Below are 24,755 nucleotides of genomic sequence, written 5' to 3' on the forward strand. Positions count from 1 at the left end.
TCAGTTGCCAAACGTCAGAGCTTTAATGTGTCCATGCCAGAGAAGCAGGACATTGAGGGTATGATAGATGCCTGACAGCAAGTATTCATCTGGTTGCACATTTCTGGACAGTTTCCAGGAGATTGATATGCTGAGCAAGGTAGGGGTCCCACCCTGGTGATGCAAACTAAGTGTGGATATACCATAGTCATATACAGCTTCAAATAGATAGCTGAAGAGTGGCTGACAAAGGACTTGCTGAGTGATGCTAAGACACCTTCAGCCTTCTTGACAATCTCAAAGATGTGGTTTGTCCAACACAGATTACTGTTGACTGTAATTCCTAAGTCACATTCACTAACTGACTTCTTAAGATTGGTGTTGTTGAGGGATTATATAAAAGTTGAGATTTTCCTTTCAAAATGCATTGTGATGCACTTGTCAACAGCTAGCTTGAGTTGTCAGTTAATAATCCACTGCTGCATTGTGTCCAGGTCTGATTGCAGGAAGGGTCTATAGCAGATAAAATTTGTTCTTTTTATCTTTTTAACGTGATAACGTCTGCATATTTGAACACTGTAACATATTTCAAGTTCTATGTCATTAATATATGCAACAAACAACAGGGGTCCAAAAAAGGACTCCTGTAGTACACCAGATGTCATCTCATAGGGTGAATATTGATGTTTTAGAACCGTGATTACCTCTTTTCGACTGATAATGAAGGACTTAACTAGTTACAAAGATCAACTTTCACAACCATTGCAGTAAGTTTTGCTATGAGTCGTTTCTGTGGCACAGAATTGAAGGCTTTAGCAAAGTCAAGATAGATAACATCCACTTGTGAGCTACCATCTGTGATTCAGATGATGTACTCAAGAAACTTGATGAGTTGTCTACAACAGCTGGAGTTGGGGCTGAATCCAAATTGTGAGGGCTAAATAAGGCTCTGAGAGCTCCAGAAGTTTCAGAGTGTTTCTCTGACACAGGATTCCATCAGTTTGGTGATGCAGCTAGTTAGACTGACTGGATGGTAGTTGGTAGGTGATGTACAATCATTTTTTGAATAGGAGAATGACACTGGTAATTTTCCACTGATCTGGAGTGACACAGTTGTTAAGGTAGAATTGGAAGAAGAATGAAAGTTGGTGTGATAGAAAGAACCTGCCATGTGTGAGAAACAGTTAAGTAACACCATCAAGATCAGGAGAGACATAGTTGTCTTGTTCTTGAGATGGCATTGCAATACTGCAGTTGTAAATTTCACAGATGTTGTAGAACTTGATGTCAGAGGTAGTGAAGATGGTACAGTTAGATTTTCAATAGTAAAAATGCCAACATAGCATTCAGCAATAAACTCTGCTCCTTCTTTGTGATCATCAGTAATTTGACTTGCATAGGGATTGCAATGAGGGCCAACTGGAGAGGTCTCTGCTTCGAATACATATATTTCCAGAACACTTCGCTCTCAAAGTTAGTTTCTTGCTTGAGATGGTTGGACGATCTACTGCCCCTTTTATTCTCCTTTGTTCTATGTAGTCCTGTTCAACAGCATGATGTTCTTTCCTAGCAAGATGAACTGCTGCAGTCTCCCAAATTTCTCTTTAAGGATGCTTTAAGCATTTGTGTGATACTGATGCTTCACATGCAGCCCAGATTGAACTGAGGGTGTTCTAAAGTGAAGTATTGACATCTCCAGAATCATAAAATTCAAACCAGTTTGGGCATTGAAACTCAGCACAGTAACAGTTCCAATCTGCTTTGTTCCAGTCAAAGTGAGTAGTTTGGAGGTGATGATGCTTCTTATTTCTGCCAATAAGAAACAAATTGGCAATGATCATAGCATGATTGTTGCCAATAATTAGCAAGTTCTGGATACTTCTTGTAGATCAGTGCATTTAATTTGTCCAGCTGGTCACAGTACACATCTGAATTGATGTTCCTATTCATGGGAAAAAAGCTCATATAAAGCAACACTTAATCTTACCAAATTGAAAGCATAACTTTTGAAAGTCTTTTTGTGATAGTTTGCTGTGCTTCACATTGTTTTAGTTTCTGTTACCTAGGGGAATTATCTGAAAGTGTGGCTGTTAGAATAAGAATATCCTGGGCAAAGTTCAGAGAGCTCCTACCTCTGCTGATGACAAAAGGCCTCTCGCTCAGAGTAAAAGGTAGACTGTATGATGCATGTGTGCGAACAGCAATGCTACATCACAGTGAAACATGGGCCATAACTGTTGACGACATGCGTAAGCTTACAAGGAATGAAGTCAGTATGCTCCGCTGGATGTGTAATGTCAGTGTGCATACACGACAGAGTGTAAGCACCCTGAGAGAAAAGTTGGATGTAAGAAGCATTGGATGTGGTGTGCAAGAGAGATGAATGCACTGGTATGGTCATGTGTTGCAAATGAATGAGGACAGCTGTGTGCAAAAGTGTCATGCCCTAGCAGTAGAGGGAACCTGTAGAAGAAGTAGACCCAGGAAAACCTAGGATGAGGTGGTGAAGCACAACCTTCAAACATTGGGCCTTACTGGGGCAATGGCTAGTGTCCGGGACCTTTGGAGATATGCTGTGCTTGAGAAGACCCAACAAGCTAAATGAGACCATAGCCCTTGGCCTATGCCAGTGGGTGTAACTAGCCCATTTATGAATACCCTCATTCATTAGACAATAAACCTTGCTTATGAAGACCTATTGTGGCAAGTGAAATCGAAATCAAAATCAAAATCACTGACATGGCCAATGACAGTACTGCCTGTTTAGCACTCATTCCAGTGGAACGTTAAAAACATATCTGAGCGTGATTGTTGCCTGGGCCATGGATTGGCTCCTGTGCTGGTGACACATGAAAAGCACCATTTGAGCGTGATCATTGCCAGCGTCACCTTACCAGCACATGTGCTGGTGGTTGGTGTAAGGATGGACATCCTGCTGTAGAAACCATGCCAGATCAGATTAACCTGGTGCAGCCTCTTGCTCACTAGTCCTCAGTCAAACCGTCCAACACATGCCAGCATGGAAAGCGGACATTAAACAATGATGATGATGATCCATTTTTTTCCCCATCACCATTCTCTTCAAAAAAATGATCATTTTCTTCATACATCTGCAACTAATTGTAGATAGAAATTCACTGGGCCATGTTCTCCTCATTCAGTTGGTGTAGGACCCAAACATAACCAAATTGATGCAGATAGTTTTCTACAGTACCTCGTATCTCTGGTCTTCTTGTTGTGAAACTTTGGCAGATTTTTTTACTTTCAACTATTTTTCATTCTCTCTATACCTGACCTTTAAGTTCTCTTTTGACCATCTGATAATGTTCCCAATTCTTTGCTTTCATCCAATTTTGTCTCTTAGCTTTTATGAATTCTACTATTTCATTCCATCACTTTGTCATCTTACAGTTGACTGGTACTTTGCTCTAACAGCAAATCTGTGGCTTGCAGTAGGTTGTCCAGCAGAAATCTCCAGCTGTCTTCTATATTAGTGGTTTCCATCCAACCTTTCTCTTTACCTTATATTTCACAAGACCTCTCTGAACTTAAGCTTATCAAACGGTTCTTTCAGTTGCTGTACTTTCCTCTTCTTGGTTGACTTGTGTCTTTGAGCTCTTTGAGCTGTTATTCTGAACTCACTAATCACTATTCCATGTGGGATGGTACATTTATCTTGGGGAAAGACATTCTAGTTACAGTCATTTGTCTACTCCATTTCCTCATGGCTTTGAAAAGTATCTGATTTGTGTGTTTGCCTGATTAAAAGGGGATCAAATGATTGGCTGGTTTTTTTCTGAAGTTAGTGTTACAGAAGGTTAGATCATTTGCATCACCAAAAGTTCTTAGAGCCTTGATCAATTGACATTTCATGTACTGCATCCGTAGCCTCCATTTTATGCTGCAACAGCTATCATGCTGCAACAGCCAACATGACCATTAAAGTCACCATCTGTAATAATGTGGTTGATACCATTCGTGTTTGAGATGGTCTGCAAGAGGGCCTTAGAGACTCTCCTTTTGCTCTTATGTCAGAGATAACTGTTGTTTATGACTACACAACAATCAGTTTAAGATTATTTTTACTGTTCAAGCAAGTTTTAGTGTTGTGGGCTTTTTGACAGTCTTCTGTATCTTGCCCTATCTCTAGATCCTCCCTCACCAACTTCCTTGCTCTCAATCCTACACTTTAACTCGCTTACTTTATCTATCCCTTTCTCTAGCAACAATATACTTATTCCACCTAGCACACTATTATTTCCTGCATGTCTAGAAAAATGTGTTGTGTTTGTTTGTAAGGAGTCTAGCTAAGGTTGCACTCCATCATGCTTTTTGTTCACAGCACAGAGATACTTGCCTCTACTCTAGCATCTCTACAATCTCTCCAGACATAACTTTCATTGTACAAAAATTGATCGTGGCAGTCCCTTAACTATCCCATTTCTATGTGCAGTATTAGAATAGTCAGTGTTAGTCTTGTTAGAGTTTTTCATGATTTTGGCATTGGTTTATTTGTTCATTGTCCTTCCTTTGACAAACTATCTAACATCATGGACTAGAAGCAATTCATTGAACCACCAACACTAAAGAGAGGTTGTCTGTATAGACTAAAGTAACTCTTCTACACAATATCTGCTCTTGTAGATGGGTTGCTTTCATTGCAGGTTTCGGGATTCACATCTTCATCAAGGCTTATATTCAAAATCACTGCCCTCTTAGATAAGTTTACATAACTACCCCATGCAGGTTTTTATATGGAGTTACTGTTCTCTGCAATGGGGTGCATCGATGTGACTTCTGGAGTCCACATCTTCCCCATGTAGGTTTGTGTTCAGTGTCTACAATGCTGTTAAAAGTGTCCACAGTGCATACCACATAAAATTAGTTATGGATCCTTGAGAGAAGAAAGTAATAGAAATGTTTTGTTACTTAACAATAGTACTTTATAAATAAAAAAGTAATATAAAAATATGATATTCATGTGGGTATACGTTGAAAGGAATCTAATTCTATATACATTTTGTTCTCTATAATAACATTTTCCAGATGACTGCCAGTTCCACTGTTCCTGATATATTCCAAGGAATCGACATGAATCTTCTTGAAGATAGCCTGCTTCACTACCCTCGGCTACATGATGCTTTATTTCCAACTTCAGTGAAGAAAGTTTGCCAATATGATATCACAGTTTACCAGTTAATGAAAGTAAGTAACTGAACTAATATTTTGCAAATTTGTTAAACCAAAGAGTTGTTGTGTTCATTCAGAATCACAGTCAAAAAGTTGGAGATTACAAGGTGAGGTTTCAATATTGACATGTTAATCGTTGAAAGTAAAAACTTGGAAAATGTAATATTGTGAAAGAAATGTGGTTCTACATAAGAATGATGGTCAAGTTATGGGTAGAAAGTTACCATGTTAATTATAGAATAAGGGGTGATTGTCATAAGTAGATTTATGTGGAAGTGACATACAATTCACAAACTGAGAGAAGAGACTACTACAGTACTGTTTGAATGGACGGAAGGACACAACAAGTTGTGCCATAGTTTTACACGTGAAGACTGACATGTTGTATCTCAAGCATCAACTCATAGATGCTGTCAGGTGTGTTTGTGTTGACAATAGAAAAGGTGGATCGTATTCTTCTTTTATTCTGTATACATGGACAGTCTTCTAATGTTGGGTAGATTTCAATTTATTCAAAGGTCAACAACCGATAAAAATTAATTGACAGTTTTAAAAAGAACACCTACTCTATACAATAAAGGCTTGGCTGTGTGAACACTACATGACTGGTATGAGTGGTTGTTAGATATTTGAAACTCTGTTAGTTTTGTAGACTTTGAGAGTTTTAAGTATACATAACAAGAAACTGTGCAGTGTTATGTGTTTTTTGTGATGATTGTTATTGATTGGGTACTGTTGGATGATACTAAGTTGACAAGTCCAAGTAAACTCACTTTTGTTTTGCATCTTATTTACATCATCATCATCATCATTTCACATCCGTTTTCCATGCTAGCATGGGTTGGACAGTTCAACCTGGGTCTGGGAAACTAGGAGGCTGCACCAGGCTCTAGTCTGATCTGGCAGTGTTTCTACAGCAGGATGCCCTTCCTAATGCCAACCACTCCATGAGTGTAGTGGGTGCTTTTTACGTGCCACCGGCACAGGTGCCAGGGGAAGCTGGCAGCTGGCCACAATCAGTTGGTGCTTTTTACGTTCCACCAGCACAGGTATCACAACTACAATTTCCATTTGATATTTATTTTGATGTTGATGCACTTGACTCAATAGGTCTTCTCAAGCACAGCAGGTCACCCTACAATCCAAGGTAAGCACAGCAGGTCATTCTGCAATCCAAGGTACTTTGGATGGGCTGGGGCTGCTATGCGAAACTGGTGCAGAAAACAGCCATGAACTCACATTATTTGTCGAGTCTTTGCAGTCACAGCATATCTCCAGAGATCTCGGTCTTTTGTTATTGCCTCTGTGAGGCCTAACATTCGAAGGTCATGCTTGACCACCTTATTCCATGTCTTCCTGGGTCTCTCCCCCCGGATTCCTTCAACTGTTTGGGAGTGGCACTTCTTCACACATCTCTCCTCATCCATCCATAGTACATGACCATACCAGCGCAAACGTCTCTCTTGCACACCACATTCGATGCTTCTTATGTCCAGCATTTCTCTCAGGGTGCTGACACTCTGTCATGTGTGCACACTGACATTGCACATCCAGCGGATCATGCTAGCTTCATTTCTTTCAAGCCTACGCATGTCCTCTGCAGTTACAGCCCATGTTTCACTGCCGTGAAGCATGGCAGTTTGCACACATGTGTCGTACAATGTACCTTTCACTCTGAGCGAGAGACCCTTTGTCACCAGTAGGGGTAGAAGCTTTCTAAACTTAGAGACAGTTAATGTGATGAAAGACATTGAGTGATGTGTGAAATTTTTTATTAATTAAAATCAAAATACAATTCAAATTTTTTTTAAGTTTACCCACTTTTTTTTTTTTGACCAGAGTGAATCATTTAGATTAATTTTTCATCATTAAAGGAGTCACGTTAATCCAAATTTCCTAGCTTACTACATCAAATGTGCTAGTGTACATATCAGTTTTATATTTTTGTGCCACAGTTATCCCTCAGTATTTTTCCTACCATGCTGAAAAGTTAATATACAAAAGAAAGCAAAAAAAAAACATTGCTGTCACTTGCAAGCAAGTGTGACTTGGTAGCATATACCATACTTTTACAAGTTGTTTTAGAAACTTTTGACTTGCTCATCCTTAAGCTAGTGGAAATCTCCGGGATAGTTTAGGAGAAGTAGGGCTGTACTAGCACCCAAGTGGTACTCTCTTCAACTAAGCAATATGGAATGAATTGTTTTCCATATAGACACAATATACTGCCTTGTCTAGGAACAAAACTCATGACCTTATAAATGTGAAACTTTCACCCTAACAATTAGGCTACACACTTTCACACATCACTCAATGTTTATTTACAAAAAACTCTCTCTCTCTAAGATGTAGAAGTTATGTTTCCACTATCTTTTGCTTATGAAATCTAATATAACCATAACTTGCCTAGAGTTGCCATTCTTTACCGCATACCAAATTAATTTTAATAAATTAAAATTTGGTGGTGGTTATAACTTAAAAGAGGGTAACCAATTGGAGTATTCTGCAAGACTGCAATGGAGGATAATGGAAAAACCTTATAGTTTGGCTTTTGCTTCTGCTAGCAGAAATGAACTTGACTACAATAACTAACTACCAAACTCAAAGAACAAGTGACTCAGAATTACTTGTAAAAAGAGCAAAGGTTACAGATTAATGCCACCACAAAACTGTACATTTTCAATGGAAAGCAGGTTGTGAAAGTTGTAGATGATTTCTCTTAAAGTGGCTGTGATCAGTAATGATAGAAATATAGACTCTGATATGTGGCAAGGAAGAATCCATGTTCCTAATGTATATTTTGAAAATAATGGAGAGAACAGTTAATAATGATATTCTCCAACACCTTGAATCTCTCTCACCCCTTAATGAGTGCTAGCACAATTTCCATGAAACTACATCTACTGATGGTCTCTCTGTTGTCATCTACCAGTAGTTTCTTGCTTTTGAGGATTTTAGTGAAAGCTGTGTTATCTTCGTCATTATCAGCAAAACTTTCAAGTAAGTCTGACTTGTGAATCTCCTGTTGAAATTTTCTACTTATGGGCTCCACCCATCTTTCGTCTTTTAATTGGTTGCTTCTCATCAGATCACACTGTTGCTGCATGTGTTGATAAAATTATTTCTATCATTCATTTTATCAACTCCAGCATGCTCCAAGATTTGGTTTTATTCCCAACTCTTATCCTTGATCACATCTTGAAAAGAGCCATCAACCAATTGTTTAAAGTCATTCACCAGCACACTCCAGACTCTGGCTCACACTCCATACTGTCTCTTTTCTCAACGTTTCCTTCCACTATTATAATGGTTTCTACTGCTCAAAGTTGGCTGGACTCTTGCCATATCCTTTCAGACATTTCCATCTTACTCATCTCTCCTCCTTTTATCATCCTTGATGTACTCAGTATCCCCTGACCCTTGTACCAATCATTAATACCCAGTCCTTCCTCCCCAGGAATTTCTTTATTAATTATACCTTTTTTGTGGGTGTTGATTTACAAAGGTTTTCTAATGAGCAAGTATATTCCAGTGCATTTGCCAAATCTGGGTACTGAGATGAAGGTCTAGCTATAGAATGCAACAGTTCCATTGCCAGCAGTTCTGTATGGTAGTGGAACATGGGAAACAGCAGCAAAAGTAACCAAGAAGTTGGACACATTCGACCAACACAAATGAGGAAATCTTCCTGCAATGTAAATCTCAGCCTCTCAAAACATCATGATGGTATGTTGGTTTCACCTGGTGAATGGATTTTGTTTTGGTCAACCTTTCAGTGTGTAAAGATTGCAGTGATGTAGACACTAGAAAAAGGAAAATAGAAAATAGGCTGCCTTAAGAACACCAGATTCTAGACATTGTAGAAAGACATCAAATACATAAAGACCAATTGAACAAGAGTGCAAAGAACTATGACAGATTGACCACACTGATAGAATTTCACAATATGGGAAAACTTAGATCTTAATCTCCTTACCTTTTTGAACAAAAGCCATTCAGATAATGATATATACTAATAATTTTAATGAATTAAAATTTCTTGACTTGGTACATCAAACGGGAAGGCTCTCACTTTTCTGTTTTATTTACTTGTGTTAGCATTGGTTAGACCAATACATATTACAATGCATCATCATCATCATCATCATCAACATCACTTAACATCGGTTTTCCATACTGGCATGGGTTGGATGGTTTGATTGAAAACTAGTAAGCTGGGGAGCTTCACCAGGTTTCAATCTGATTTGGCATGGTTTCTACAACTGAATGTTCTCCCTTCAATAATATATATTTGTCTAATCCATGCTAGCATAGAAAAACAGTTGTGATATGAGCAGATGAACAAAGTAAGTGATTAATTTATGTGATAGCGAGCTAATTATGTGGCTTTGTTGTTCTGTTAAAGGGAAACACCCCATTTGATCCTGCCTGGTTGTATGGATGGCAGAATACAAATACATCAGTGGTTGAAGGTAAATCTTTATATTATATTATCATATTTTTCATCTGATTCTCTCTCCCTCTTTCTCATGATGCTCTTTATTTTACATTTGTTTCCTCAATGTTGTCATGGTTGAGCAGGTTTGTTCCAGTACAGTGTCCCTCTCCTTGTTGTAGTTTCTCATCATTTGATACACATTGATGCTGTGTATGTCATGTTTGTTTTTCATGTTATGTTTTTTTTCTATGATGAGCTGCCCTTCCTCTGCTAGCCTTTCTATCTCATGCACTGAATGCATTTTATGACATCCCTGACACTAGAGAAGTTACGTGCCATGACTAAAACTTCCTTTATCATGTACTTGCAGTAATACTTGTTGTTAATCCGATAATTACTTTTACTGTTTCTCGGTTACCACATTCAAAGTATTATTATATACAGGATGCGTAAGATATTTGAGGACAGATTTATGTTTATAAAAAAAATCCAAAAACATATATATAATAACAGATAACTTTATTTATCAAAAAATGCCATGAGGATAAAAATAGACCTTTTCTATAATGTTATTCAATAAAGCTACCTTCAGCTTCAACAACTGCTTCTATATAAAATCTAAATCATCTAAATGCTTGAATCAAGTGGTCCTGGTTCATTTTGGAAATTACTGTGACTATGGCAGCTTTCAAAGAATCTTTGGTGTTATGGGCATGTTCATTGACCTCTCTCTCAACAACATTCCACATGTAATAGTCAAATGGATTCAGATCTTGGGAATTAGGAGGCCAAATGTTAGGGGTTACATGATCATGAAAATTTTCAGCCATCCATTTTTGTGTTACTAGAGTCATCTGTGATAGTGCAGAGTCTTACTGAAGCACATATGCATACACTGTCTATCCAGGGCTTAAATTTTTTTTCCAGGATCTCAATGTAGGTGGCAGAGTTAACTCTAAGGCCTTGTGGAAAGAAGTAAGGAGGCATCACATGTCCTTCATTGCTGACAACTCCTAAAACCATGACAGGTGCAGGAAATTTTGTATGCATAACACTTGGAACTTTAGAAGAATCTGCACATAACCATCTGTCATTTATTCTGTTAACTTTTTGATCTTGGTCAAAGTTTTTCTCGCTCGAGAAAACCCAAATCAAATCTGCTGGATTTTTCAGTTTGTTTAAAAGCCTTTTAGATCTGATGTAGTGATTTTCTTTTGCTTTTTCTGATAAATTGACCTTTCCTCATCATATAAGACTTATATCTGAAATCTTCGTAGACGGCATTTCTGACTTTTCCTTGTGGCACATGAAGATCTTTTGCAACTGACCTCATGGACATTCTGGGATTGTAATCAAAGTTCTGTTGAACTTGCTGGGTAGATTCAGGTGTTCTGATAATTTCAGAGCATTTAGAATGCTTTTTATGCTTTGATGCTGGTGATACGTTTCCATCTTCAGTCTCTAGCTCTTTACAAACTTTGTAGACAAAAGATCTGGCAATTTTTAAAAATCGAGATATTTCTAAATCACTATGCTCAGCCTTTATAACCACAATAACAGCATGCCTCTTCATTTATTGAGTAAGCTGAGGGTCTGCCATTATTATTTTCTGAAACAAAGATTATACAGATTTAGCAAAAAAATGCAGCAATGACCCCAAAAAGATATGTCCTCAGATATCTTACACATCCTGTATACAATTTACTCCTCCTGTATGTGTGTATTTTTATAAGAGAAAAATATGTAATAATTGAAGTAGAAAAAAGATAATTTCAGACATGAACTTCTGTTTGTTTATTATATGATAATAACTAGTGAGTAGTATGTGTTATTTTATTTATCAATACAGTAATGGCAAATATATAATACAATTCATTTAAAGAGATAATTCACTCATTCTTGAATGTAATGATAGTAATGGTAAATTAAGTTATTGAAGTATTCATGTTATATTAAGAGTGAATATTTTTTTATAAGCAATGTTTTTTATTTTATTTTGGAGTGCATAAAGTTGACCTTGTGAAAAGCATGGTTGTTCAAGTTGCAATCCAGCAGTGTTTGGCCCTGACTTTTATTAATGCTCATGGCAAAAGAAACTTGGATAGGAAACTGTAACCACTTAAATTGTAATGGGATATTATATGGTATAACTGGTATGTGAGGAATGAAAACAATCTCACCTTTACCACAACCAGTGCGAATATTTGCCTCAATGCACTTCATGATAAGTTTATGCACAAGTGTAAAAAACTCGGGTTAAATAAAATAGGTGAGAAAGAAAAAGAAATGGTTACTTCTCCAGATAAAGGACCCAGTAGAAATATATACAAAACTATTAATCATGGCACAATTCTAGGGAGCAGGGCAAGCACAAATTTATCCCACCCTTACTTACATAAAAAATTTAAAGGTAAAAATCTCGTATGGTGCACTATCCCATTCAACTGTGGAATATCCACAAACAAATATAGTAAATTTATGGCTATTTTAGAAAAAAACTTCTCTACTTCCCATAGATATAATGGAATCTTTTCATGTAAGACAGATTCTCATACTCTACTCTCCCCAATATAAGTACCATCATAGCTAGATTAAATAGGAAGAATATTAGATTGGCCAGAAATGTTGAAACTAATGGTAATAATAATAATAATAATAATAATAATAATAATAAGAGTAACATTAACAATAATAATTATAATAACAATAGTAACATTAACAATAATAATAAAAATAAGAATAACAATAGCAATAATAATAATTATATTAATAATGATAGTAATAGTCCTGTCAGCTATAACTTAAACCCCCAAAATGAAAATAGTAATATTAATTATTACTAAGTAAATATAATTTTTAATCCAATATATTTTGAATTATTATACTTTTTTCTAAAAAAATCTTCTCTATTGGTGTTGACAAGCTAAATATACTTTACAATAGTATTAGTAATTAAACCATTTTATTCCTTTTCTATGGTGTTCTGCCCTTGATTATTTTATTTTATAACTAGCTTTTTTTTTATTTATTTATAAAATTATTCGAAGTCTTGTATCTCTATAAATTTCATGCTCAGCTTATATAAAGCTATGCTGATATATTCACTACATATAAAAAAAAACTGCTTAGATTAAAATTTTTTTAATATATAATTAGCATGTTCTTTAAAACTGTCCAACCCATGTCAGCAAAGAAGCTCTTCAGAAAATGGTAAAAGATAAGACAGAAAGCATTTCCTTCCTTTGACTTTGAGTGATAGATGAAAATGAACATCAGTTCCTTGCAAGCTATGTCATTCATTTCCAATGTTCCATGGAAACACATGTGGCCATATCAAAATATTATCTTGCTTGGAAACAGGTAAAAGTTAGCAACAGGAAGGGCATCCTGCCATAGAAGTGCTACCTTAATAAATTCCATCAGACCCATTCATACACAGAAAAGTGGATATTGAAATAATAATGTTGATATAAATACATGTAACCTACTGAACTAATTAATGTACTCAGCTAATTAACAGTATTTTTTCTCACTGGTGTGGATGATCTTTATTTCCTAAAATATGCTCCAAAAACCTAGAGACCAAAAGTTACAGTTTCACAAGCCAGGAGAAGATTATCAATGCTAAACTTTGCATGTCACTATCCTTTCACACACACAAACTTTTCAGCCCAGGTTTTCCTTTTACTAAAAGGAAAACATGCAGACTCTAAATGAACAATAGGATTTACATATCACTAAACCTTTAACTAAACATTTTGGTAAATCAAGTGAAAGTGTTGAGGCCCTACTTTTAAGTTCTTTTTACCAGATTTTCAAATCGAAATTAGGTGTCTTTTCAGTGAGAGGATCCTTGATATCAGAAATAAAATAGTTGTGAAACATCTCTTTGAATTGACTCCATTATTATTTTTGTTTATCTTTTTGCTAACTATTTCAGTGACTATGCTCAGAAATTAATTTTTATTAAATTATTGACTTAAACTAGAATTTTCTTCAATATAAAATCTATTCAGTTTCTTTTGTTCCTTGTATATGTCTTCCTATGAACAGGAGTAAAAACTGAGAGTTGCATAAAATTCAAGATTTTGATTTTTCCTTCCTATTTCCAAATTTGTTCTTTCTAATTTTAATCAATCCAAATATTATTGTCATTTACAAATTTAATGTCCTTATGAACAAAGTTCCTCAATTCATCTAGCATGTACAAGAACAAATTGAAGTGGAAGCGAGTATTGTCTTTAATTTTCAAACTTTATACAAATTATTTCTCCTGTCTTAATTCTAGCTTCTTTTGAGACAGATTTCCTGATACAGTTATACTTACACTTGATTTTGATTTCTTCTTGCAGAAAATTTGAAAGTGATGCCTCACTTCTCTTTACCTGAGCTTGTTTCTAAATATGCTCAACATGAAGACATTGACTTTACATATTATCTGCGGCAAGGAAGACCTACATTTGCTTTCTGCTCTTTCTTAACTGATGAATTCAACCATGGCACTGTTATCGCTCAACATAGGTAAACACTTTGAAATGTTTTCATTTAATTTTCCATGTATCACTTGTGTAGAACTCTATCCTAGAGCTCTCTTTCATTCAGCCTAATTAGCTGCCATTAAGTAACTGGGGAATCTGTGTAATAATCTACCAATAGAATATCTAAATATTTGGTAGTTTACAAAAGAAAGTCAAGTTCTAACAAGTTTATGGACTGATGCTTTCCTAGTTTGGGATTATAGAGTTCCAGTAGATAGAAACTAAAAATTGTCAGGAAGCTTATAATAATTTGTTATGTTAGAACCATACAACAATTTATTTTCTTATAAACCAAAAATAAGCAACATGACTTCTACTAGCATCAACAACCATTTCTTCCATAAATTAACAAGGGAGCCACAACATAGTAATTCAACCTTCTAGAAATAGTAGCTAGATTCCTTTCAAATCATACTGAACCTCCTTAGGAAAAAAACACTTTGGATAATGTAGTGTATCTTTGTAATGTTGGATAATGTACAGTTTGGATAATGTACATTTTGCAAAGACAGGATGGTTGCAATTGAAAAATTTTTAATCTTAGGTATTCTCAACCAGAGCTGACTTGAGTCTAAACAGCAACAGACACTTTTCCTTTATAATTTTTATTTCTTTTCTAATCTCAGGGCTTCAGTTAACTTGATATCTTTTGAAACACTGAGTGAATGCAGTTGAACATAGATGTATCTGTTTAGGATTTTTTAAAAATTATACACTTTTGTGAAATGTCCTCTCTCAAACTATCTCCTCCCTTCACTCATATTCATGTAATGTGTGTACATACCTTTGTGTGTGTGTGTGTGTGTGTGTGCAATATTTGCACATATACTTTTGGGGCATATGCGCTTATTTTTTAATGTATACTTAATATTCTGTATCTTAATCATTTTAATCCTTTATTCTCTCCATGCTTGGGCATATGTTCATGTGGGAGTGCCTACATACACATGTATGCGCATACATTGTGACTCTTGTTTTGCCTGAATGTTCATATACAGCAATTTATCTAACCCTTATCCTTTGCCTCATTCTTCTCCTGTTCTTTCTTTTTATCACCTTGTTATTGTTTCCTACTATCAACTGTTCTGCCTGGTTAACTCACCAATAATTTTTTTATATTTCTTACACTTCGGTATTTTTCACAAGCATCCATTGCACTTATTCTCTAATAAAATATCTTACTCAAAATGTTAGACTTCATAGTTCCTTGCAGAAGACAAACTTATTAAATTCTACAAGTTTTATTAGGACTGCATTAATCTGCCAGAATAATAGATGTGCATGGTAGAGGGGAGGGTCTGAGTCTTTTCATTTTGGTGCTTTACATTTCTGAATTTTAAAATTCTTCTTGAGGTAACTTTGCTTTTTATCTCTGAGGACAGTAAAATTAGCTCCAGAAAAATAATGAAACATTTCAGATATTTAGGGTACAGGTTTCATTCAATAGATTGAGCTAGTGAACCCTGGTACTTCCATGGCAAAACTTATTAAAGTTTTACCAACCTGACTTGTCTACACCACATGCTGATGAAGCTTTTCACTGATACTTCAGTGAGCCAGTAGTTTATCAGACATCCATCTAATTTACTATGATCAGTTTTTCATTAGTATCTTTGTTATCGTCACATCATTTAATCATTATTACAACAGAAACAACAGTTCATTTTATAATGTGTTACTTCTAAAGTAAAGGTTTCAGGACCACCTTCATTTTTAATACTATTTGCTGTAGAGTACAAATAAATTAGCAGCGGTACAAATTGCTCTGTGTATACACAAAGAGTGAATATATGATTCTATCCAGTCTTTGTGATCAGAATAATCTCAAATTAATTTTGAATACTCCTTTAACTCTTTTTTTTTTAATATTTATGAATGCTATGTTTTATTATTATTTGCAGTAAAGATTGTTTGCCAACATAACACGGTAGTCCTGGTTTAGGACTAATGTTGCTGTAATTTAGCCCCAGGAGACATCATTGCCAGCTGGCTGTACAACACGATCTGTGTCCATATATCATATAGCCAGCTGGAGACGATGTCTCCTGGGACTAAATTACAGCAACGTTAGTCCTAAACCAGGACTGCCATGTTATGTTGGCAAACAATCTATACTGCAAAGTATTGTTGCTGAATATCTCTCATTGTGAGATTTAAAAATAGTAATTTTCTAATTTATTACTTTTTATTTTCTACCTTAGAGTGCAATATGCTTGTCAGATTTCCACCAAACTGGCTGTTAAGTATTTCAGTCAAAGCCAAGTATCCGCATCATGTGCAGCTTTTGTAGAAATGCTTGGAGTTGATAGCATTTTGCTTCGTTTGTTGGTGAACATTGGTAATAAGATTGTTGCTTATAGAATGAACAAGCTGAAGTCTTGGGGAGGCTCTGTTCAATGGAGAAAGGATTATAACCAGCAATTTGAGCAAGAAACAGGTATATATAATTTATGTATAAATGAATGACAAGTGAACAAGAGTTATCTTCACACATTCTTGCCACTTGAGATTACTAGTTCTGTGAAGTATAAGTATATTGAGTTCTTACAACAGTATACTGGTTGGTACCTTTGTAGTAGAGCACAATTATATATGTGTGTATTTATATGTATGTGTATATATATCATCATCATCATCATCGTATATATAAATTATATGTGTATATATGAATTAGAAAAAAACCATCTTTTAAGAAGTATAAGTATATTGAGTTCTTACAACAGTATACTGGTTGGTACCTTTGTAGTAGAGCACAATTATATATGTGTGTATTTATATGTATGTGTATATATATCATCATCATCATCATCGTATATATAAATTATATGTGTATATATGAATTAGAAAAAAACCATCTTTTATCAATTCAATAATGAAAAATTAAATTATACCATCTAGAAAATTACATATAGAAAGATTAAATATAAGATAAAACATATAACGATGATTAAATAATGTGCAAAAATAATAAATAAAACGTATATATTTGGTAGAATAACGACACGTGTTCCATGGCTATATTTAAGAAATGATTATAAAACATATATTTGGTAGAAGAATGACACGTGTTTTGTGGCTATATTTAAGAAATGATTATAGTAAAAATATTAGTAGTGAAGCTTGATTTCTGTAGCTTGATGCCCTCCCTAACACCAACCACTTTACATAATGCATTGGGTGAATTCTTCATGACATCAGCATTAGAGAGGTAATCATATCCTTGACATGACTTAAAGAAGCTATCAACCCCTTGTCTTTGCTTACTTGCAAGCCACTTTGCGGCATAGAAGACAAGAATGAAAGACTGTAAGAAGCAGGTTGTGTGATAAGGGGTGACTGAGTGGTGAGAAAAGGAAAGATTCGGTATGCAGTATTCTGAGATACATACATATTCAGGACAACAGTGTGAGCAAGAGGTTGCAGTGATGACAAAGCATCATGATTTAGGAGATAGATCAAGGACTGAGATTTAGGATGTGTAGGAGAGAAGGTACAAAAATTTGGTAGCATGGTGAAAATGGGGTGATGACAGATAATAGAGGAGAAGAGGGTGAAGGTTGCTTTCTGTTGACTGACTTTGAGATGGGCTAGAGAAGTTGATCAATAAAGATGGTGAATGAAGGAATGGAAAGTAGTTGGGTCCTGTACTAGTGAATGGCACATTGAGTGTTGGTAAGAGTAGTAGGTAATCGGATAAGTGAAGTTGCATCTTGGCTGCACTGTATGGTAAACAGAAGAGATCTGACATAGAAAAATGAGATTGAGAAAAGAATTGAGAGATGAGAGAAAAAAATAGAGGTAAGAACTCATGAAGGGTGAAGACATGAAATGCATGTGAGAGTTGTATGGATGACAGAAGAGTGATAAAGGGATATGTAATAACAGAGACAGAGACAAGTAGTAGGGGAGAATGTGGAAGATAAGAGACAGAGTTATTAGATGGAAGAGAGGTGATGATAGAAACCGATGATCTGGGCTTGACTTTACACACACACATACAGACACACACTTGCCTGGTATGAATAGGTGGGTGGGTTTCCTTACATACAGCAAATTGGCTGTCAGTATGGTCGTTTGTTATTTTCTTGAGATTACACAACTTCAGATCTGTCCTCACCACTTCATCCCATAGTGTGTGTGTGTGTGTATCCTTTGTGTCTTTATATTAGACACTAAGGCTAGTTTGAATGAGATTTGACTGCTACTTCTACTATATTCAGTGACCATGTAGAGGTTTCTTTAAAGCCTTATGCATTATAGAAGGTTATATGTATTGTAAAGTAGTACATTGCAGATGTGTATGTATGTCATCATCATCATCGTTTAATGTCCATTTCCATGCTGGCTTGGGTTGGACGGTTTGACTAGGGTCTGGCAATGTTTCTACAGCTGGGTGCCCTTCCTTAAGCCAACCACTCTGAGCGTGTAGTAGGTGCTTTTTACGTGCCACTAGCACAGGAGCCAGACGGGTTGAGGGGCTGGCATCAACCACATTTGGATGGTGCTTTATACTTGGCACTGGCCACGTTCAGATGGTGCTTTTTACGTGCCACCGGCACATAGGTATGTGTGCCTATGTGTATATATCAATATCATCAGTTAACATCTGTCTTCTGTGTTAGCATGGCTTGGACATTTTCATAGGATCCAACAAGTGAAGCTGGGTCAAGAGTAGCAAGGCTGAGAGAATATCTATCTTCGTACAGACTACATATAGTTAAAATAATTATCAAAGGCATGGCACTGTGTTCATATTCTATTTTAATTAGACTTTCTTGGCTCACTACAATATGACTTTACCGTGATATACGTGTGCATCACATCACTTACATTGTATACTTAGGTCAAAGTGTAAACCCTTTACATGTAAGTTTAAAGACATCTGTTCGTTGTCAGCTGAAACAAAAGTTAATATTCAAGCAAGTTACTCTACAGGATCCATTTGAACGAGCAAGATAATAGTCATTCATTCTGTTTTGGCATTTGCTTCTGAAAAGTTTCATGTTTTGTTTAAATAATGTAAAGCACATGTTCTCTCTCTCTCTCAAGCATTTCTTGTATCATTTATACTTAATGAGGATATTGTCTCCAGCGTAAGCTATATTTTCTGTGTCTGTTGCTGTAATTTGATACCTTTTTTCCCATTGTGTTTTGTGATTAGGTCAGTTGTTAATGGGCTGCCTTAAACGAAAACGGAATTCAGCCTCAGAGCTGCTCAATACTTTAGAAGATGCTACTGAGTATGACATTGAAAAGGAAGAAGTTTCACCGTAAGTCTTATAGTAACTAGTTTACTCTCTTAAAAGTAACTATTTATTTAAGAATTTGTTTATGATATTTTGTTTCTTTATTTTTTAGTTTTGGTTTCGAAGCCGGTCATTTATGGACACAATCTATTCTATTGTGTTATCATCTTCATCTGCCTTACTCTACTAGATTTCTTGAGAATTGTGCCAAAACCAATAACTGGTTACCATTCCTTTGGTTTGCACAGCTGCACCAATATCCCAAAGATCAGGTAAACATTTTTTTTTATTTTCTCGTAAATTTTTTGGCTATAATGTCAGTTTTAGGAGAAACCTACAATTTGATATCTTTCATTTATACATTATCATCTTCATCGCCATCATAATCATTTAACATCCAGTTTCTACACTGGCATGAGGTGGATGGTTCAATAGGGACCCATAAACCATAAAGCTGCAACGAGCTCCAATGTTTTTGTTTTGGCATGGTTCCTATGGCTGGATGCCCTTCTTTATGCCAACCACTTTACAGAGTATACAGGGTGTCTTTTTTATATATAATACCATCATTAGTGAGGTTACCCAGTAAGTCATAAGACAAAACTCCTCAACTCAGGTGAAGTATAATATTGAGGGAGGTAGTTTTATGCTAGGTGTTTGGTAAGTTAAGATATGATAGTGGGACAGGAGAAGGTGCCTTGCTGGAGAGGAGAAACCTGGTTATATATCTTATAATATGGGATTATCAGGTCTACAAATGACCTTGTATATAATTCCATGTTCTGCTAGAAATAAGTCAAATTTCTATCAGATTTCAATCTTGGATCTATTGATATACAAAAGGGTGTCATCTTCTTCTTTTTCTTCCTTCTTCTTATTATTATTATTATTAATAATGCCAGCTGGCAGAGTCATTAGCATGCCAAAAGTGCTTAACAGCATTTCATCTGTCCTTACATTCTGAGTTCAAATTCTGTCGAGATCAACTTTGCTTTTCATCCTTTCATGGTTGATAAAATATGTACCAGTTGTGTACTGGGGTCGATGTAATTGACTAGTAGTCTCCCCACCAAATTTCAGGCCTTGTACCTTTAGTAGAAAGGATTATTATTAACCCTTTCGAAACCAACCTGGCTGAAACTACCTCTGGCTCTGTAATTTAAATGTCTTGTTTTCATAAGTTTTGGATTAAAATCTTCCACCAGTCACAATTTATGTTCCTAACACTAGCTTAATGATAACTAAGTTATTTTACTAAATTCTTTGTTATATTTAAAATCAAATGACAGAAACACACTGCATTTCAAAATAAATACGGTAATGAAAGAATTAAGCTGGTAAATTCCTTAGCAGTTGATTAGTCATTAAAATAAACTTATCACATTGTTCATTTACAAAATCAAATAAATTTATGTAAAAAAAAGAAGTCATTTACATGGTAGGTTATTGTTTGCTCAGCAAGTATGTTCTCAATACTTGTGACATGTCATTTAATTATATGATCATCATTATTATTATTATTAAAAAAAAAAACCATTGCCACCAGCAATTTTCATCTTTACATCTGTTACCCATTCTAAAATAAGTTGGATGAGTCAGATTAGAGAACTTTTCATTTGCATGCTTCATTTGTGTTGGGAATTCTGTTGGTGGATGCCCATCCTAACATCAACCACTCAACAGAGTATAATGAATGCATTTTATCATAGCATCAGCATTAGAAAGATTGTCATGTCCTTGACAAGACCAAACAGTTCTCTTGGCTCTGTATTGTCTCTGCTCATTTGTCAACTACTTTACAGTATTTATAGGATACATATTTTATGATGGCACTAGCATCAGTAAAGATGCCTTGTACATGGCAAGGCTAGATAACATCTATGATAGGGTTGCATGAGCAGAGGTGAGTAAAAGCATGAATGGAGAGGCAAAGTGATTAGAGTGCAAAGGTGGTGGTAGAGGAGGGAGTAAGTAAAGAATGTCAATATTAGAGGTAGTATTGAATGAGTCACAACATTGGCAAGGAATAATGAACAAATATGAGACTAACTCTTATACATAGCCAGCTGATTGGAGTGTGTTGAGGTAGCATATGTGTGATGACAGAATAGGGATATGTCTAGTGCTATCTCTTGTTACACAAATGCATGGTACAATGAACAGGAAAGAGAATGTGTAGAGTGAGACAAGTGTGTTGGATGAATCCAGTGTCATCCCTGAGCACATGGGTATCATGGAATAGTTCTTTGCAGAGATCCACTTGGTTACTTAATTACATGGAAAGCATCATATAATGCATAGGATAGACAGTAAGTGAAGAAAGCTTGAGTGACAGAGATGAATGAGAGAGATCTGAGGGTATCAAAAGGAGGGGAAGAGGAGGTAGATGAAGACTTCTAGAAACATATTAAGTAAGAAATCTAACTGTTGATACATGCATCTCCTAGCCACCATCATTGCTACTCTTTCAACATTTGTTTCACCATACTTGCACAGTGGATAGGTCTTTTTTTCATTCCGGCCTCACACATTTCTAATCAGTATATCTTGCAAACAACTTGCACATGCAAGTGCTACAGTTAAAAGCTCCGTATATCGGAAGCTAGCAAGTGTATGGGATCATCAGGAGAGAATGCGCGCCGTTTCGGGGCCTACCTCTCGACAGCATCAATGCGCACACGGCCCCCTCCTGATATGAGGCCCCGCTTGCTAGATCAGCTGGTTATGAAGAACTCAATATACTTCTAGCCATCGCTCATCGTCTCTTTTTAACCAAATCCAGTGGCTAGCCTTCTTTGTCATCTCCTTTTGTTTCTAGAATTTCCTGAACATTTCCAAATCCATTCTTATTCTGGCTTCTCTGCTTTCAGAATACCTACCACTACTACTAATTAGATTAATTAGGTTAACTAGGGAGCAAAAGCTATCAACAACTTCTGGAGACATGTCTGGTCATTTGCAAAAATTTATTTCCTGTGTCTTCTGAGTTCTTATTGCACCCATGCATATGTGCCACATATGAAGTCTAGCATCTCTGTCATCCTTCATGTAATCCCACCTCTTTTGCATCCATCACTTATAATGTGTAAAAAAAAAACGCTTTGGTCTTGAATGACCATGGGATTGCACCTAGAAAGTTAACTAGCAAGTCCGGGCAAGGTTATTTTATGGATGACCAGCAGTCACCTGTGCATACCACCCTCTCTGTTCCACATCACCGATTTTATCCAAAGGAAAGGCAAGGGCTAATACAGCTTTGCACCAGTGATATTGCAACTCATTTCTACAGATGAGTGAACTGGGGCAATGGGAAATGAAGTGTCTTGCTCAAGAACACAACACACAGCCCAGTCCGGGAGTCAAACTCACTACCTTGTGATTGTGAGCCTGATGTTCTAACCAATGGGCCATGTGCCTTTACTTGGGTACACCATGGAATTTTTATCAACTTCTTTTCTGCATGTAAGGCTGTAACACTTTCCATAATCATTAGCAGGGTCTTTTCTATTCCATTCTTTCCTACTTACTAAGACTTTAGTCATTACCAAGTTTACTTTGTGTCCTTTCATTTCCTGGTTTTGCTTCCATTACTGAAATTCTACAGATTTATTTATAACAGGTTGTGATCATACAGGAGTTTTTATGGGCATCTGATCTGAAATACCACTGGTATTTTCTAGGCCAATAATTACATAATATAGACATTTATTCTTAGCTATGTATTTTCCCTCTAATTGTCTCACTAAGAATATGGAACCACTTGTGCCTGTTCCTGACACAAAGCTGAACTGCATCTCATCTAAGCCACTCTTCTTCCTTAACAATTGTGAATAACTTTTACTGTAACTTTAATAATTTGATCTAACAATTTGATGTCTCTGCAGTTGCCACCCATCTTTGCTCCTGTATACCAGTTATTGGTTATGACATCTTCCTCTATTATCTGAATGACAATCTCAGTTGCTAGCACATCTCTACTTCATCAAGATAGTTGCTGAGATGATTAAAATGTTTCTTATTCAGCTGCATTGCCTCTCTTTATATCCTTAATTTCAATTGCTACTCTATAGATATTAATTTTAATGGCTGCTCTCTCTGTTGCATCTGCTTGAAATAAACTCTTTCCTTTTTATTTCCCATAATCAACAGCCTTTATAGAAACACTATGTCTAGATTATACCTCTAAATTATTATTTTAATCATTATTACATGTTTTCTCTATGCTTTACAAGCTTCTGTTCTCTGAATTGTGCACCACTTCCACCCATGTTTTCTTTAGTTTTACTCATGCACACATTCCTTCCATTTGGAGTGATTGATACTTCTTTATCTGTTATCCTCCATACACATCATATGTGTGTTATCAGCTCTGTCCTCTCTTACTCATTATATTTGATTCTGCTTATATCTAGTCTTTCTTAGCTCTTTTGTGTTACATCATTCAAAGCATGCCTAACATTTACACAAAGAGTACATCATTCTCATCTTGTTTCTTTCTGGCCTTCACTAGAAATAAATGAGGTGAGCATCCTCTACATTTAGTGCCCTATTCTTTATTAGCTGCAAGGAGAGAGAACCCCTTTCTCACAAGCAGAAATGATAATTCCTTTACCTCTTTATCTTTGATGCTATTTTTTGGGAACACCATTCTCCATTCTTAATATATCACCATCTTATATATTGCTGTTTAAAAAAAAAAAAACATTTATGTTTATGTTTTATGTCATTTCTTTTTGTTGGTGTCTGAGGATCTCATGAAATTGATGGCTGCTCTGTCAATAGAGACGTTTTCCAAGACTTTTGATCTATTGTGGATGAACAAAAGTTAAAATTATTTGGTCAGTCTTTCACACTAAACATTCCACTAGGCTTCTCCACAAATATTGCCTGAAGGAAATATGACCAAAGAAATTAGGAACCATTTTCTGTAGGAATGAAAATAAAGAGAAGGGGATAAGTCGATTACATTGACCCCCAACATTCAACTGGTACTTATTTTATTGACCTCAAAAGGATGAACGACAAAGTTGGCCCTGGCAGCATTTGAACTCGGAACGTAAAGATGGAAGGAACAATGCTAAGCATTTTGTCCAGTGTGATAACATTCTGCCAATTCACTACCCTAACTGAGCTAAATATTATCATCTCATTCCTTTCAGCTTTTACAGTTAGTTCCATGGTTTCCTAGTCCTCATCTTCGAGATCACATATTCTACATTGTAAATAATGCTCAAAACAATCTTTTCACTGAGACTGAAGAGACAACTACCAAAACTGACTCGGATATGAAAAAACCTGCTACAAAAGCATTTCGTTATGGTTTTTATAGCAAATAGGAGTAGCTTCTGACACAGGTTAGTCAAT

At 35.9% G+C, this 24,755-nt stretch overlaps 1 protein-coding gene across 2 annotated transcripts in view; it reads left to right on the forward strand.

Annotated features, from left to right (window-relative positions):
* The window catches only part of LOC115220926 (spatacsin), a 55,295-nt gene that overhangs the window by 29,475 nt on the left and 1,065 nt on the right, over positions 1–24,755 (forward strand). For both annotated transcript variants that reach the window (XM_029791125.2, XM_029791126.2), the window contains exons 15-21: positions 5,026–5,184; positions 9,575–9,641; positions 13,960–14,128; positions 16,347–16,582; positions 19,307–19,415; positions 19,504–19,663; positions 24,551–24,745. In XM_029791125.2, coding sequence (XP_029646985.1) covers positions 5,026–5,184; positions 9,575–9,641; positions 13,960–14,128; positions 16,347–16,582; positions 19,307–19,415; positions 19,504–19,663; positions 24,551–24,727 — 1,077 coding nt within the window. In that variant the 3' untranslated portion in view covers positions 24,728–24,745. The remainder of the gene's footprint in view (positions 1–5,025; positions 5,185–9,574; positions 9,642–13,959; positions 14,129–16,346; positions 16,583–19,306; positions 19,416–19,503; positions 19,664–24,550; positions 24,746–24,755) is intronic.

This window comes from Octopus sinensis, linkage group LG17, assembly GCF_006345805.1.
Source record: "Octopus sinensis linkage group LG17, ASM634580v1, whole genome shotgun sequence".
Classification (NCBI taxonomy): domain Eukaryota; kingdom Metazoa; phylum Mollusca; class Cephalopoda; order Octopoda; family Octopodidae; genus Octopus; species Octopus sinensis.